The sequence below is a fragment of the Ptychodera flava genome, chromosome 4 (assembly GCF_041260155.1).
Source record: "Ptychodera flava strain L36383 chromosome 4, AS_Pfla_20210202, whole genome shotgun sequence".
Classification (NCBI taxonomy): domain Eukaryota; kingdom Metazoa; phylum Hemichordata; class Enteropneusta; family Ptychoderidae; genus Ptychodera; species Ptychodera flava.
This window is the reverse complement of record NC_091931.1, coordinates 1,227,758-1,245,974: the sequence shown is the minus strand read 5'-3', so window position 1 is coordinate 1,245,974 and position 18,217 is coordinate 1,227,758. Positions and strand designations below refer to the sequence as shown.

General features: G+C 37.6%; 1 protein-coding gene across 5 annotated transcripts in view; it reads left to right on the top strand.

Moving 5' to 3' along the window:
* LOC139130338 (transmembrane protein 184C-like) overlaps positions 1-18,217 on the top strand; it is a 76,513-nt gene that overhangs the window by 7,200 nt on the left and 51,096 nt on the right. For all 5 annotated transcript variants that reach the window (XR_011551828.1, XR_011551827.1, XM_070696101.1 and 2 more), the window contains exons 2-5: positions 9,985-10,021; positions 10,310-10,512; positions 10,838-10,912; positions 12,364-12,457. Coding sequence is in view for 3 of the 5 variants with exons in the window: in XM_070696101.1 (XP_070552202.1) it covers positions 9,985-10,021; positions 10,310-10,512; positions 10,838-10,912; positions 12,364-12,457 (409 nt within the window). In the remaining 2 variants the exon portion in view is untranslated. The remainder of the gene's footprint in view (positions 1-9,984; positions 10,022-10,309; positions 10,513-10,837; positions 10,913-12,363; positions 12,458-18,217) is intronic.

The following is an 18,217-nucleotide window of genomic DNA, read 5'->3' as shown; positions in this document are numbered from 1 at the left end:
TTTCGTAAAACTTAGTCTATTAGCCTGGAAATGTGATTTTTGCGAATATTGTTTACCGCACTGACAAACAGTGTGATTTGAAAATGGCTGGAATTCGCTACTTCGGGACTTTGTTTTGTATGTGCATTTGGATAAAAAACGTGTATGGTGTGATCAATCTGTTCAGTGAGAGAACAAAGGACTCTTACAACAGCACACAAATGAACCGCAGACCAACTTTGATAAGCCCCTATCACTTTCGAAATTTCCCTCCAATCTTCCAATATCCCCTGGAAAACTCCGAGGTACTTTGGTCAGAAACCATACACTGTGCCTGCTGTGCTATCTCCATTCGATCTCCCTATGCACCATTTTGCGCCAGTTTACAGCTATGGCTGTTTGATATTAGTGTATCCATCAAAGCTCATGGCACACCTGTTATATATTACAAAACAATGGGACACTGGAGGTCCCGAGACAGTATGCATGTGTGTATGTATGTACGTACGTACAGTATGTCCGTCAACATCAAAAACACGCAAACCACTGCACGTTTCAGCTTGGTATTTGGTGTGTGGATGCATCCTGGGCTATAGATGGGATTTTGTTCAAATGAAGTCTGCATTGGCAAAATTATGCAAATGAGCTTACAAAATGTGAAAATGGACAAGAATTAATAACTCTAGAACCGCTGTTTTGATTGCTTTGAAATTTGTGTGCAAGTACCTTAGGTGAACCTTATACAGTTTTATGAATATTGTGAAGATATCTTTAATTTTGTATTTTTGCTGAATTTTTTGATGATTTTTCTCATTTTCAGTAAAAATTCTTCTCTGAAACTGCCAGCCCAATCGCTTTCAAATGTGGGTTGGATCTTTGCACAGGTGTTACTCTTGTAATTTGTTGAAATTATGACAAAATTTGGAAAATTACTATGGAGCAATTTTGTCATTTTTGGTCAAAAAATCTTAAACTGTATTTTCTTTTTAAAACCCCTGGACAGGCAGCTTTTATATTTGGTACACAGATGTACAGAGATGACAATAGTTAGATATGTGGAAATTGTCCTGAAATATACTAATTTGTATTTTTAAGACAATATTGTCATTTTTGGTCAAGAAAACTTGTTCTCAAAATAACTTGTTTGATAGCTTTGTAATTTGGTATAAAGTCCCAAGGGATGTTATTAGATAAATTTTCTGCTCAAAGTGTTGGGAACCCCCCATATTTGTATAGTTCAGGTAATTTTCTCAGTTTGTGACCTTAAATGACCTACACCAACCCAGGTTATATTATGAGACAGTTTCGAAGGCTGTGAACATAATTTTGTCATATTTGGTATCAATTTGTAGGAAAATTTGATTGAGAAAACAAAGCTGAGGTAAATTTTTTCATTGCGGACTAATTTTTGCAACTACTCTATGTAAGACATACAAGAACTGATGAGAAATTTGGATCCAGGATAATTCCAGATGTTGTAATCACCGCCCACAGTGGAAGGCATTTCACTATCTGTAACTAACTTAAGTGCTGTTTACATTAGAATGATAACACTCATCCATTGTAATTAAAAACTCCCCAAGGTTGTAAATATATTTCCTGTCATCTGGCGTTATGTAATACCAAGGGATGGAACATTTGATATTCAGGAGGGGGTAGGGTCTAGAAGATTGTGAGGTAGCATTACTTTTTTACCAGATCCCTTGTACATTTTTTTTTATCACTCCCACCTTTTCTTTTTATCAAGCCTTCTCTGTCTATTTTTTGTTGTTGACATTTGCTTATGCATTTAGGATCTGCTTGTCCCATTGCTATAGAAGTCGATATGCATGTTTCCAAAGATGACCTCGAGTACCTACCTTTCAGACCTTATTTGCTTTTGTCATTCTTGTTTTTCCTGGTTTAAATATTTCTTGAATAGACCAATTCAAACTGAATGTGAGCACACTGTCCTTGATGGTATTTTTTACAAATTACTACCTGCTTGATTTTTAGCTCATATTTGGTTTCATATATAAATACCAAAAAGAGCTTATATGATGAGTCTAAATGTCTGTATATTTGTGGGTATGTGCGGATGTATGTCCGTCACACACAAAGGCTCCCATACCGCCAAAGCTACCGTCTCAATAATTGGTGTACAGGTAGATGTAGGGGTTGAGATGTGAATTTGTTCAAATGAACACATCAGTGTCAAAAATGTGCAAATGAGGTAAGAAAAAGCGAAATTCTGAAACAGGCTTGAAACAGGCTTACTCCACTGACTTAAGTCATTTCCTGTCATTGTCATTGAACTGTTACATATTAACAGACCTGCTCAAACCATAGACAGTAGAGGGGAGGAAGACCATCAGTAGAGGGGAGGAAGACCGTCTATGGTCAAACTAAGGCAGTAAGGGGGCTAGCTGCCTTTCTATATGCCTTTCATATATATGATATGATTGTGTGGGTGTGTGTACATGTACTGACAAGCTCCAAACCCGCAGCACCTACCCATTCAGTATTTCATGTACAGGTGTACCCAGAGATAGAGTAGTTTCACAATGTGCCAGTTGTGATCAAGTGCCATTGGTGCTATTTTTTCTGTTTGTGGCCGGCGGCCGTGGCTGACACCAAACCAATATGGCTGAAGAGAAAATGAAAATTCTTGGGGGGGGGGGGGGGGGGGCATGATCAGTGACTGCATGAACATATATATGTGACTATATTGATAAAACTATAAAATTGACCCTCCCTCCCTTGAGGGAAAAAAAATTTAAAAAAAAATAAAATAAAATGCGCGTCGCCGCACCATTTTTTAAAGAAAGACCTGACCAGAAACATTTCTTTTTTTTGGCCTTAGCAGTATTTGTTATCAGTTATCTGCAAGGCAGATTTAATGGATTTCAGGTATTTATATGAATAAAGAAAGACACTTGCCTTTCAATAAACTTCTAGTCTTTGTTTTGTTTTTCCCAGTTCTGTTATTTCCAAGGTTGATGTTATTTTTCACATGGCATAAGTATTTCGGAGGGGCAAAATGTTTTATTGATCATAATACTAATGGTTTAAATTAAAAATAAATACCAACTTGAATATTCAGTTTGTGAATTATAAAGGAAACTTGTAACACAGTAATACATGCCATGTTCTTTTCTTCCCTAGAAGAATTTTCTTATGAAATAGCACATCCTATCCAAAAAATTTTCAGTGAGGAAAAGTTTGGCAAAGACATTGCGCATTCTAATGCAAAAACAGGCTGTTTTGTGAGAGATTAGAAAATTGCAGTCTATTTTAGGAGTTTACTGTAAAAGTGTTTCCTTGAGGCTCTTACTACTCGTATTTATTTATCAATTGCTATCCGTAATTGTAATGACACTATAGTTTCCATGTACATGTACACTTAATACAAAATGCTGTCTACGTCTACAATTAGAAATTTACACTCTTGCCCTCTTGCCGTTATCCTGCCAAATTCATTTTTCGCTATCAGTTCAAGCTCGTTAAAACAAGTGAAACATAACATGTCCAATGTGATGCATTTTAACGAAAAAATGAACGTTAAAAGGCTCTTGAAAACATAGATACTGTAAGTATGATTGGTATGGACTAAAGCTGCTTAACATATCAAGCCAAATGGACGAAAATGCTCAAGGCTCAGTACTGCCTTTTGCTGACTTGGCAGATGAGGAAGTGCTAGTAAAAAGCATTCAAAATTCAAGCTGTCTGGCTATTCCATGTTAGACTGATATATACTGTTAATTTAAGGCCATCAATAAAATATTTGTCTTAGTTTTGACTTGCACTGCTTTCTGTGTAACCGTTTCTTGTAGGATATCAGAGGTGACAAATTCTCCAGTACTTATTAGCTCATATTTGGTATTTATATAAATACCAAAAAGAGCTTATATGGTGAGTCAGTGGCGTCTGTATGTCTGTATCAGGGCTCGAAATTTAAGCGGTAGTCCCGCGTCCACAGACTACCAACTTTTCTCTGGGACCATCAAAGTCCATGAAATGGTAGCCCACACGGACTACCAAAGCCTGGGACCTGAAATTCAGTCAGTATTTGGTATGCCATGTCTGGTCCGTCACTTTGAGACAAGCTAAATGCAGTCAAACCATGGATGCACACATCTTTGTACACTATTTTTGTACATCCATGATTATTCCTTGGGTATTAAGGCTATACCAAAGGATTCGAGTATCTAGGCAACGGTTGCTAAGAAAAATTTCTTAAATCCACAAAAATATGACTTTTTGTGCATTTATTGACCCGAAGATGCAAAACAACGACACCGAATTCGAGCAGACGTATGGTCGTCAGTCATGAAATGCGTGACGTCATAGACATGCAGATTAGCACAGCATGTTTTTGAAAAGATTCAGCTACTCCAAATTTGCTCAAAATCACCTGAAGTTTTACGTAGTGATACTTGACATGCTCCCCCACAGTCCCAAGCATGGATTTGGTTAGTCGTGAAACAAACACTATGTTTTGAAATGGCAAATGTCTACTTCGTAATTTCATACGATTTGTTAGCCTATTCTTTCCATATCACAAAAAATTGAGAATTTTCTAAAACGCATGCTTAGCCTTATTTATCTTGGCGGTGTCTACAATTCTGCAGAAATTCATTTGAACAGATGGAAAATTGGCCAACTTGAAAGCTATTAAATATTTACACGAGAGCAGAAGGCGATAGTGTCTAGAAAACTATATAAACGCTGATGATTTTCACGTGCAATAGTGCGCATTTGGAACACTGCCAGCCTTAGCAATCACGCGCGTTGAATCCTTCTGTATCGCCATAAAGGTGTGCAAGTATCCATATCAAATGACTAGAAAATTCACTTCATGGGCAGAATCATGAAAAATAGCCTTTTCTTGTCTGGTTAACGAAAAAAGATTGCCCTTAACTAAAATATGCATGGACTACCAGCCATTGCCACTGGGCTACCACCTTCAGAAAATGGTAGCCCAAGTGGACTACCAGGGGAAAAAGTTAATTTCGAGCCCTGTGTATGTATGTATATTGGTATGTATGTGCCGATGTATGTCCGTCACACGCAAAAGCTCCCATACCGCCTAAGCTACCTTCTCAGTATTTGGTGTACAGGTAGATGAAGGGGTTGAGATGTGATGTTGTTCAAATGAACACGTCAGTGTCAAAAATGTGCAAATGAGGTAAGAAAAAGGGAAATTCTACAAATGTTCACGAGTGGTGGCATGCCAATGACTGAAAACAGGATACTCCACTGACCTTGAGTCATTTCCTGTCATTGTTTATGAACTGTTACATATTAACAGACCTGCTCAAACTAAGGGACGGACCATTAGGTCTTGGGAGGGGATGGTCACAATGAAATTGTAAACATTTTTTTACAATTGTAAATTTCTAAAAGAAATTTTCCAAATGAGAAAAGCTGTGCTAATTTTTTTAGTCCCCGCGGACGAAGTCCGGCGGGGACTTATAGATTGGGTCCCGTCTGTTCGTCCGTCCGTCATCAACAGTTTCTCAGACACTGCTTAACCAATTTCGTTCAAACTTGGCACAAAGGCATAGCACTATGACCTACAGATGCACGTCGATTTATTTTGTGATACGATCGAATTTGGCCGCGAGGCGGCCATTTTGTTGCGATTTTTCATGTCTTTGGACCATAACTCAGACATCTTTGAACAAATTCTGTTCAAACTTGGCACAAAGGCATAACACTATGGCCTACATGTGCATGTCAAATTAGTTTGCGATACAATCCAATATGGCCGCGAGGCTGCCATTTTGTTTGCGATTTTTCGTGTCTTTGAACCATAACTCAAACTTCCTCGAACCGATTCTGTTTAAACTTGGCACAAAGGCATAACACTATGGCCTACATATGCATCTTAAATTATATTGCGATACGATCCAATATGGGCGTGAGGCGGCCATTTTGTTGCGATTTTTCATGTCTTTGGACCATAACTCAGACATCCTTGAACCGATTCTGTTCAAATTTGGCACAAAAGCAAAACAGTATGCCCTTCATATGAACACCAATTTATTTCGTGAAATGATCCAATATGGCTGACAGGTGGCCATTTTTTTGCGATTTTTTCATGTCTTTGAACCGTAACTCAAACATCCTTGAACTGATTTTGTTCAAACTTGGCACAAAGGCAAAGCATGTACTATAGCATGCATATGCATGTATCAATTAACCTTGTGAAAGGATCCAATATGGCTGCAGAACTGCCATTTTGTTTGAATTTTGCATGTCTTTGAAGCGTAATTCAAAGGTCATTACACCCATTTTGTCCAAACTTGGCACAAAGATCAAGCACTATGGCATAAATGTCAATTTACTTCGTGACATGTTCCAATATGGCTGCCAGATTGTCATTTTTTTTCCAATATTGCTGCCCGATGGTCATTTTTGGATTTTTTCATGTCTTTTAGGCTTAATCATATGCAAATATTCCTTAACCAATGTTGTTGAGACTTGGTACAAAGATAAAGTACTATGGCATACATATGCATGTCTACTAATTTTGTGCTATGATCCATATGGTCAATAGACAGCCATTTGATTTCAATTTTTGTGTGATTTTTTTATGTCTTTGAAACATAAACATAGGTCACTGTCCCTCGATGGACTGATTTTGTTCAAACGTGATACGAAGATAAAATACTATGGCTGCATTCTTGTGCACATTAATTTGTTTCATTATATGATTCTAAATGGCTGATGGCTGATTACAACAACATACCCGATCCCATAGCATTTCGAAAATTCCACCAAACCATGTGTATAGTATGTGCCGTCATGACACTAGAGGCAGTGAGGGCATCGTTATGTGTGATGTAATCAAAAGTTCCTTCAGTGGTCATTACCGGCAGAGATGAGTCATTTATTGAACGTTCCTCAGATTACTTTATTATGCAAGTCACAGGCCTGATGCACCCTTTGCATCAATGTCATTCCACAGCGACCTAGACCACAGCTACCTAGACACCAAAGATTATAACAAAATGGACAAGCGGGGACTGTGTCATCAACGATGACTTGTTTTCTGAGTAAATTTCAGATTTATAATTTTTTTTAGTTCGACGCTGTCTGAGGATACAATGTACATCCATATCACTAGCGCAAATAAGGTTGCGTGCTGTAACTTCAACATACATATGGCCTAGTGATTTATATTGCTGATAGATTTTGCGAAATGTTGCAGATCATCTTTTGACAAGCTGAGAAGCTGTTTGCAAAAAATGTGGTGAAATTTCAATATTTGTGTTTTCAGGACAATTTTTGCCCTTTTTTGATCAAAACATCTATTTCTCTGTAGCAGCATGTCCAACTTTTGTCATTCTTGTTTTTCTGGTTTAAATATTTCTTGTTGTTTTTTTGGTCGTACTGTGCAGAAATCATTGTCATAACATCAACGTAGAATTTTCCTGCACTGAACAGATAGAAACAACATTGATCTTTGGTGCCCATAAGGGTATGTACCAATTCTGATCAAATGAGAGCGACACCATATAATTGCGGTATTTTAAAGCTCTTATAAAGCTGTAAAATTATGAAAGTATAGTACTATTACTCAGTACATAGTAGAATCAAGCACACTTTGTGCGTCATAATGTGTTTGGTTTGCACATCACTGATTAATGTGCATCAAATATGTATGATTAGTCCCCATTGACACCGTCCAGGGGGACTTATAGGTTTGGTTATATCTGTGCCTGCATCCGTGCATCCATCCGTTCACGCAGATATCTTAGAGATGCCTGGAGCGCTTTCATTCAAACTTTGTACAGGGATTATTACCTGTGTCATACATATGCACGTTGATTTGTTTGTTTCCTGTATTTAATGTCGGTGCGTACGTTCAAGCAAATTTCTCAGTGATGCTGGGAGCAATTCCCATTCAATCTTGGTACATGGATTACTCCCTATATTATACATATATGCACATTGATTTTTAGCTCCCATATATGCATATGTATATATACAAATGGTAGGTGTTCTTATAAGGTGGCAAAATGGCGTCTGTATGTATGTATGTATGTATGTATGTATGTATGTATGTATGTATGTATGTATGTTAGTCCGTCCAGATCAAAAACTCCTAAACAGCAACAGCTGCCCTCTTAGTATTTGGTGTACAGGTGCAGCTAGGGGTGGAGATGTGAATTTGTTCAAATGAACATGTCAGTGCCAAAAATATGCAAATGAGGAGAAAAAAGGAAAAATCCTGCAAATGGCTAAAACTCAGTAAGCATTGGTCACATTAGGGAAAGGCTGCATTTATTTGCATGGTACCTGAAACCTGGGTCCTTGCCTGACCAACTCAGGTGACAAACAGAAGACTTTTAATCCCCTCAAGGTGTGAATGTTCCATTGTTATGTTTATCTTATCCAGCTGGTGCCATTGTAGTGCCATTGTAGGAAAGGCAGGTCTGTGAAATTGATCCTCTGATAACTAAGTAGGGAAGTAGGGTATGCCTAAGTTAATGGAGCTTTCCCGTAATTAGATAGGGTTGAAACTTAGTATGCAGATTCATTTTGGTATCCTTAATTGTGTGCGCACAAATTTGGGTGAAATTTGCATGTTTTGTATTTTTAGGGTATTTTTTTTGGTTTTTAGTCAAAAAATCTTGTTCTCCGAAATCGCTTGTCTGATTGCTCTGAAAGTTAATATTTATGTTCCTCAGGATGACCTCAGTCAAGTTTGTACAAATTGTATTGATATTTTCATATTTATAATTTTGTGGCAGTTTTCCCAATTTTGGGTCAAATTTTTTTATTCAAAAAGTACTGATCTGATAGCTTTGATATTTGGTATACAGGTATCTCAGATTTATCGTGACATAATGTATTGAAGTTAGGTTGAAGCCGGCAATATTTTAATTTTCTGGGCAATTTTTGCCTTTTTTGGTAAAAAAAATTTTCATCCCAAAACTACTGATCTGGTAGCTTTGATATTTATTGTACAGGTTCCTAGGGTTTATGTTAATAAGATATATTGAAATTAGGATGAAATCTGCAATTTTGTATTTTCCGGGGCAATTTTTATCATTTTTGATCAAAAAATTTGTTTCATAAAATTTACCAGTCTGATTGCTTTGATATTTAGTAAACATGTTCCTAGGATTATGTTAATATGATATTTTGAAATGAGATTGAAATTTGGAATTTTGAAATTTTTTGGGCAACTTTGCAAAACTGTCAGTTTTACAGGGATATCTTTCATTTTGTATTTTTAAGATTTTTTGGGGTAATTTTATACCTACTGGAAGTAAGAGTATATAATGTGGTGATTTAGTAAGCATTTGACATGGTAAACTGTATTTGGTGTTGAAATGGGGTAAAAAAATCATTAAAAAACATAGCTGAGGTGATTTTAGCAGGTTTGGTTTCCAACAAATATATTCCAAAATTTTTTCAATGTTTAAGAGTATCAAGGTTGTAAATAGTTGACACACTTCCTGCCATCTGGTCATTGTATATCTCATGCAAAGATGGTCAATACAAAGGGGTGGACCATTTGGTAATCCTAAGAGGGGTTCCCGGCAGATTTTGAAAAAAATTCCAAACAAATGTCAATAAAAAAAATCAGCCAGAGAAAGTTTGACAAAGAGGAGAAAAGGTGGGAGATTGGGGAAAAAGAATGTACATTGAATCGGATAAAAAGATAATTTACCTCATCAATCTTCCAGACACCCCCTTTATCAAATGGTTCACCCCTGATGTATTTTTGCGGGCAATTAACCATGCAGTGTATAATAGTTTTAAGATATTGTCAAGTTAGGTAAGGATTTGAAAGGAATAGTCAAGTTCACTACAGTTAAATTTCTTAACATTATCTCTTGTGTCATCATCCTTGTGTAATTGGTTAAGTTTGTAAGTTGTTCCAGATGTGGCTGCACCAGTTGTTCCGGCTTTTTTGAACAGGCATTCTGACAAAAAATAAGTTGAAATGCATGTATATCAAAAGTAATAGCTAATGGAGCTTTAATTCTTATTGTCTGTTCTTAACAGGATATTATGGATGGTACCAATTTATTCAGTTGACAGTGTAAGTAATGCTTTTCCATTTTTTTAATGAAATCACCAGCTGTTATAACTTGATATTATAAATATGTAGTTTTTGCAGTGTACTGTTCTACAGCAAATAGAATCTAATTATTTGCTACTCAATACGTATGAAATATTATAGTATATCTGTATTTGACAAGTGTTGCTTGTCATCCCTTCCATAACATAACTAAGAATGTTTTTTATTTGAAACATAACAGCAGACATGTACATGTATCAGCTAGACATTGCTTACAGTATACTATCTTTCATTTGATTTTGTCAACAGTGGATGGCTTTAAGATTTCCAGGTGCTGCCATATACTTTGATACCTGTAGAGAATGCTATGAAGCATATGTCATCTACAATTTCATGATCTACTTGTTGAACTTCCTCAACTCAGAATATGATGTTAACCCAACGTTAGAAGCTAAACCACAACAAAGGCATCTGATACCTTTCTGTTGTCTTACTCCATGGAAAAATGGAGGGTGGGTATATAATTAGTAATACCTGTTGCATTTCAAACTGTTTAATTCTGCTTTTATTGACCAAAGGCATTGCTGCTGCACAGCTTGAGTCAAGTTTACATTGAATGTTTGTACATACAATCCATACCAGTCTGTCATGTGAACATACTTTTAAACTACTAATACTAAACTCATTGAATTGGTATGGATGATATCCCTGAATGCTGGCAAAAGATTGAAGATGAGATTTTTGTTCAAAGGGATATATAAGAAAGTGTCGATATTTATTAAATGTCCAATATTTATTAATGAACTATAATATAATTGTTTACCTTGTCTCCTTTAGGCAACTTATCCACAAATGTAAACAGGGTGTACTGGCATATACAGTGATAAGACCATTAACTACTATTATAGCATTGTAAGTGACACAATATTTCTTAATCATTTGTATGTGCCTATACATATATGCCATGCAATATAAATCCTCCAGTATATGATTAATGTTCTCTCACAGACCATATTATGTAATCTTTGTTCTTGTTAAATTCTACATATTACAATACATGTACTGGTAAAAGGATTTATAGAAAACATTTTTTTCATGCTACCAAATTCCACACTTCCTTCATCCACCAGGCTGCTACTATTACTGCAATCTTTAACTCTTATATAGATACTTTTCAAAGATACCTGCTGTCAGGAATCTGTCAAAAAGTGGTGTACTGTCCATCCCAGATCAGCATTAAGCTGATCTGTAAGTTACACTTTTATATGAATAGTGAAATGTAAGCTACAATGGAAATTTACCATACACTGTAGACTTTCAAGGCCATGTGGGTCGTGAAGCCTGTTCTCTGGCTACCTTTCAATCACGGTCTCTCCACAAAATGGACTGTGTTTCAATAGACCAATCACATTTAGGTATATACTTTTTGTGTAGATCAAGTCAGTGTAGACCTTTGTCAGCCATAAATATGAGAAAAAAATCCATTTTCCTCCAAATATCATCACTTCAATGAAAATGTCACAATTTGAAAAAGTTTAAAAATACATGTTAAATGTATGTGCTTGACCAGTCATGTCCATTTGTCCAATGTTACAAAATGTGTGTTAGTGTTACGTAGTGTTGAAATACTAGTCCAGTCATGTGGGTATTGCATAAACCCATTCTGAAAGCATGATGTTAGAAGTGGTTAATGAGATGTCTTTGGCATATTCTTGCACAAAAACAGTCAAGGCGATATCTCTCTTTTGAAATTACTACAGGTTTTCCTTCACTATAAAACCTAAACATACCGTACTAAATCCCCTCTAAGGACCCTCTACGGTTTTGCTTTATCTTGATTGACTAGCATGTTAAATGGTTGATCACATGCCTACACAATCAAACCAATCTGATCACATTCACTCTGCTTATACTTAACTTGAGATAAATTTTGCTGAAATTTGTCTGATAATTGTTTGACGTGATGAGCTTAAACTTTAATGCTGTAAAGGATATCAACTTCAATAACTGTTAATTTGCAGAGATGAGTTCAGTGTAACTAGTTTTTTTTAGGTTTTATGCTCCAGCTTGATCAACTTTGAAAGTCAGTTTGACATGTAGATTCGTAAATTGTTATTGAAATTTGTATCCTAATGAAATATGTCTTTAGTTGTACCATTCATGGGTTGTCAACACACTTACAGTCTGTTCGTCACTCCAAAAACTGCTTTATACTGGTACATCAAAATCACCAATCAGGACATTATACAACTCAAACAGTGGAATGTCATGTGACAGAAATCCCCAGTCACAGTGAATACAGGTACATTTCTTGAGATAATGATAATATGATATCTTAGACAAAACTCTTTATTATGTTTCAGGATCTGTGAGTTAGCTGGCAAGTACACAGAGGGTGATTTCAGCTTGAGTTCTGCCTGGTTTTATATCATGTTGATCAACAACATTACTCAGATTGTAAGTGCTACATTTAACCACCGTCCCTCCACCCACCGGTCTGGAAACGCGACACGTGCACTATTGTTTAAAGGTGTTAATTGCTCTACCGTAGGTACGAAGCGCGTTACGGATGTAAATGCTTGCTTGGGGACGCCATCAGTAGCGTTTGGCAACATCTTGCGGTGCGGAGTATATTTTATTTATTGTCATTTCTTTGCTCCTCAGGTGACTTTGTTACCATAGCCAGGATTTCTGATACAACCGAGAAACTGTGTTTATTAGTCCCCACGGACACCGTCCGGGGGGACTTATAGGTTTGGTCATGTCCGTGCGTGTGTGCGTCCGTGTGTCAGTGCGTGTGTCCGTGCGTCCGTCCGTTCACGCAGATATCTCAGAGATACCTGGAGCGATTTCATTCAAACTTGGTACAAGGATTACTTCATATGTCATACAGATGCACGTCAATTTGTTTTGTGATACGAACCAATATGGCTGCCAGGCGGCCATTTTATTACGATTTTTTCATGTACAGAGCCATAACTCAGGCATATCTCAACCAATTTTATTCAAACTTGGTACAAGGACATTGACCAATGACATAGATATGCACATCAATTTGTTTTGTGATACGATCCAATATGGCTGCTGTGTGGCCATTTTGTTAAGATTTTTCCATGTACAAAGCCATAACTCAGGCATATCTCAACCGATTTTATTCAAACTTGGTACCTATGTCATACATATGCACATTGATTTGTTTTGTGATACGATCCTATATGGCCACCATGTGGCCATTTTATTACGATTTTTTCATGTCCTGATCTACAACTCAGACATGTATCAAGCGAATTTATTCAAAAGTATTTTTATCACAGACCTAATGAAGAGGACTCTATCCTCTCTGAGGACCTGTAATCAAAGTACCCATTAACAAGTGGGGACTTTGTCATCAACGATGACTTGTTGAGAGTATTTTCTTTTTAGATTTTCAGCTATGATTTTCCGTGTTTTTCCGTCGAATTTTTCACCCACCAAATTTGACCTCGCTTGTAGAAATAAGAAGAAATTGAAATTACTTTGGTGTGATCAATCAGCAATGGGGTTTTAAAAATTGGTAGTATGCGTTTTTTTGTCGTTTAGTCTGTTCTGTTTTAGAAAACGCCTGAGTTTTCGACAATGCATTTGTTGTTAAAAATCAAGATGGTGGCCATCATACGTCGGCCATGCATTTTTTGAACAACGAAAATTGCCAATCAACCTGTAAAATTCCCCGTGAAATTTGAATTACAAGGTGTACACCTTCCCAAAAATTTATTTTCTAGTATCAATTTTCATTCCAACATTACCTGAAATTCATGCTTTCGATGTTTTGGAATGCTGTTGAGTTTGCTGCGATGCCATTTTGAAACTTTGATCTTGCATGTTGGTTCGGCTTTGGTCACAAAGTTTTTTCCTCCCTTCCATATATGAATCTAATCCAACTCAGCATATTTCAGTCATTGAACATTAAATTTACAGTATTTTACAAATGGTGAGACACGTATTTCGATGTATTTTCTTCCGAAACGATGATTTTTGGGATAGTGATTTTGTTTGTGTCTTTGTTTATCCGTTTTAAGACTTAGGGGTACAGTCGCGTACAGTTGTCTAGCAGTGATTCCTTGCAAGCTCAATCTGTTATGGAGGCCAAAAGGGTATGCAACAGCTTTGAAAAGAAATGAATTTTCATGTATACAAAATGTGAAAGAACCTTGAGGCTCCCACCTCAATATCAAAACGTTTGTGTTACAATATATTTCGGTCTCGACAAGTTTATTCAGCAAAATTGCTGTAGTGAATATCGCAGTGCATTCTGGTCATTTTGGTTAAAATTAGCATATTTTTCATGCAAATTCACGTACTTGTCACCTTTAAGGTGTCAGAGATTTACAGATTTTTTGTAATTAATACGTTTACCTGCAACGCGGATCGGAACAAAGAAACAGGAGCTGTTTCCAGACCGGTGGATGGAGGGACGGTGATTTAACCCTATTATCATATTTAGCTCGGCTATCAGAGAGATGGAATCATAGAGATGAACAGAATGACTAAAGCATCCTTCAATCACCTTTGCACATCAGAAAACTTTAATGACTCAAGAAAACTGAACCTTGATTTGTTCATAGGGTGAGGCAATTTGCATTTGCACATTATGAGATAAATACTGCTTTGCTTGGTGATTATTTCTTGCCAAATATGCTAATTTTCCCAAGAAAGATCTTACAGTAAAAGGACTAATAATCGCTGGGTTAAAATTTCGCGCAGTTGCTTTCACAGGCATTCTCGTGGTGTTTTTATTTCAGGCATCAGTAATTTGAAATGATGACAACGTAAATAAACCCACAATGCAACTGATCAAAGTTATTTTGCTGATGCCTCTTACCTCACTCTGCGTATTGTTCGTTTGAGTGCCAGCGTAGTTGATTGGCTGGTACAGACATATTGTAAACAATAGCACACTGCCGATCTTCATAGTTCATACTTCACACCTTTTCATGGAATTAAATGAATGGCGGCTGTTTACAGGGATTTTCCTGTAAACAAGTAACCGCCCGACATGGCCAACAAAGGGAAAAGTTGTTCACAGCTGAAAGATGAAAGAAAAATAATGTATAAATGGGAGTTACAATTTTGATGAGAGCTCATTTGATTGAAAGCTACTGACGTATACACATCTCAGCAAGTGTCATCGATAAATTCGCTGTCTTTCCACAAGTGATTGAAGAAAGCTGCCTTGCCAGTTTCTTCTGTACCAGGTCTACCCGATCCAAACAACGACGTTGACGTAAAAGAATGTAACATCGCGCCTGAAGCCATTGCTACAATCATATAATATTTAAAGCCTTATCACTCCGCTCAAGAATATTACCATTATATTAAGTATTGGGATTGGGATGTGAATGTCGGTAACTTGAGCGAAAGGATCCCCGAAAATACACGAAGGGGGGGTGGGTGGGTGGGTGGGCGTCTTGACAGGCCAACCCCCCGTTACACTCCATTCTTGCCCACCGTATGCAACCATTGATCAACGCAGCCTTGTCATCCAACTTTCTCGCGGCGTGACCAAGGGAAGACATCTCATTATTATCCATCTCCAGTTATATACTAGGTACTCATGAATATTCAGAACTACTTTCCATATAGCGGAATAATTTTGCTACGTGGTAAGGCTTTTAATAATATAATATTTAAAGCCTTATCACTCCGCTCAAGAATATTACCATTATATTAAGTATTGGGATTGGGATGTGAATGTCGTCCACTTCCTGCTCCGAATCTTCCGAATGTTACTCAAACCTCCCTTACATCTCCAAACCTTACCACAATTCCCATCCCTATCCTCATCCCCTCCCACATCCATACATCAAACACACAGTAAAGACATCAAGCAAATAAATTCACTTAGAGCTGGCCGAGTTTACTCGAAACAATCAACAGACTTTACACTACCGGGATTGAAATTGCAGAAAAAAGAAATCCCGCTTTCATGGGAAAGCTACAGTAAACCCTTTCAGTTGGTCTAAGTTTTCATACAATTGTGTGCCAGTCATTGAATGCAACATGTGGTCGTGCCAGTTCTCAGAGCGACCCACGTCTGATAACACTGACAACTTCATGTAATGATTAGCGGTTCTCTCCCCTTTCCAACCAATATGATTCATCACTTCTTGTGTAGTGGCGCCCCCTAGCGACATTGTTATTGCACACGCACTTCTGAAACTATGAGGGGTCTCCCCGTCATAGATATTTAACGCTTGCAGGTACGCCTTTAGTCGCTGGTAGACCACTTGTGAAGATAGTGGCTTATTCTCAATATTACCCGCTGGAGTTGTAGGACGGAAAAGATATCCTGTACGCAGATCAATATTAAGTTTTAACGCCAATTGAATATATTGCTCCAACGTGTTGATGAGACAAAGCCGCAAGTCGGAGCAACGCTTAATGGCAAACATATTTGTCTCTGCACCTCTCAGAGTTTTGCCAAAAGTATGGTTAAATATCAAACCGGAATTGTCCGGGAAACGGAGAATTTCTTGAGTCTTGACGTGGCCAAGATCACCAGCACGATCCCCAGAGAAGTATAACATCTTAAGGAAAGCAAGGTCTCGCGCATACATATAGGCCTGGGCCTCAGAAGAAGATGTCGATAGCAACGCCATGATGTGATCGAACACCCTTACCGACATCGTCAAAAAGAGGGGTTTTGCTTGCTTGACAGTAACATGGGCCTGTGCCTGCTCTTTGGAAATCTTTTTAATATACCGATGGACCATAATGGTATTTGCAGGGTTAAAACTTCCACGTCTAGAAGTGGACGGGAGCGCCTGAAAATAGGCAGACAATCTAGATACCATGTTTTTGGCCGTCCCCGCCCGCAGTCTCTTCGGACACGCACACGGCATTTGACCAGTTTGCCCGAGATACTGGCAGTTATAATAGTGAACCTGTGTTTTAGCATCTTTATCCTTGTAAACCAGAAACCTTACAACATCTTCGGGTGATGCCATATTTACTGACTGCGGTGAAGGACATTGTAATAAAAACATCTCAAATTGCTGCAGTAACCGATCCTTTTGTTTTTTCGTATGCCGACTTGTTACCTAGCAACCCACTTATTCTTTGATCGATAGCAGAAATGTCTATAGGCTCTGTTTCGTTTACCCTTGGAAAATTGATAATCTTGGACCCACATAACGCACATGCTTGCGATAGACCATTATTTGAAGCACCGCAGATCCAACAAACCTGTCAGTAAAAGAAACCGAAGATAAGACTCCCCAAAAGAGGAAGGAAAAATCAAACCACAGACATTATAAAGATTCATATATGAATATGGTTATTTTCCATTTATTTATTTTTATCCATTATTGTTACTATTTTTAGTATTACGTATTTTATATTCCGCCAAGTAATACATGAATCGAAATACAGCATTTGATCCTATAAGATGCCTATACAATTACATGTACCTTACATTTTTCTTTAAATTCACTATCATATGTAACATCTAATACTAATTCCATTCAAACTCTACGACATACAGGTCATGGGGTAGGGGACAATCTACATATCCATTACGTGAAGGTGCTTTGATAATACCAATATTACCCTGGCTGCCCAATTTTACCACCTGTTTAGCCATTTGTCTAACCACTGGCCAGTATGATTGCAAGAAACGGCCCCTTGGCACAATGACAGTTGCTCTAAGCCTCTGATTGATAATATGATTCACCGTGGCTGGTACCAACATGAAAGGGGGATATACATAGACCTTATCGCCCAAGTCAAAATTGTGTCGGAAGAAATTGACCCCCTCACAATTACATTGGTAAAATTGAGAGACATATCTGGGCAACTGCCTATTTGAAAAATCCGCCATTGCGTCTACTTTATGTGGGCCGAACTTACTATCAAGCCATTGCCATGTAGCTGGGGATAACATGGCATTCGACATCGACATATCTCGCGAAGGGGCATCTGCTTCGTTATCGCGAGACGCCACGTAAGTCATCGCGAGTCGTATGTTATTTACGAAGCAAAAATTGAACAAATTCTTCAAAATTTCGTTAAGTGCACATGACTTGGCTCCCGGAAAACCCCCATTCCAAGCCTGTATGACAGGCATGGAATCAGCCAGTACGTCAACACGGCCATTGCGAACATGATCTGTAAAAGCATTTAATCCCCTGTATATTGCTTCTGCCTCTTTCCTAACTATTGGCATATCGGCCAACTCTG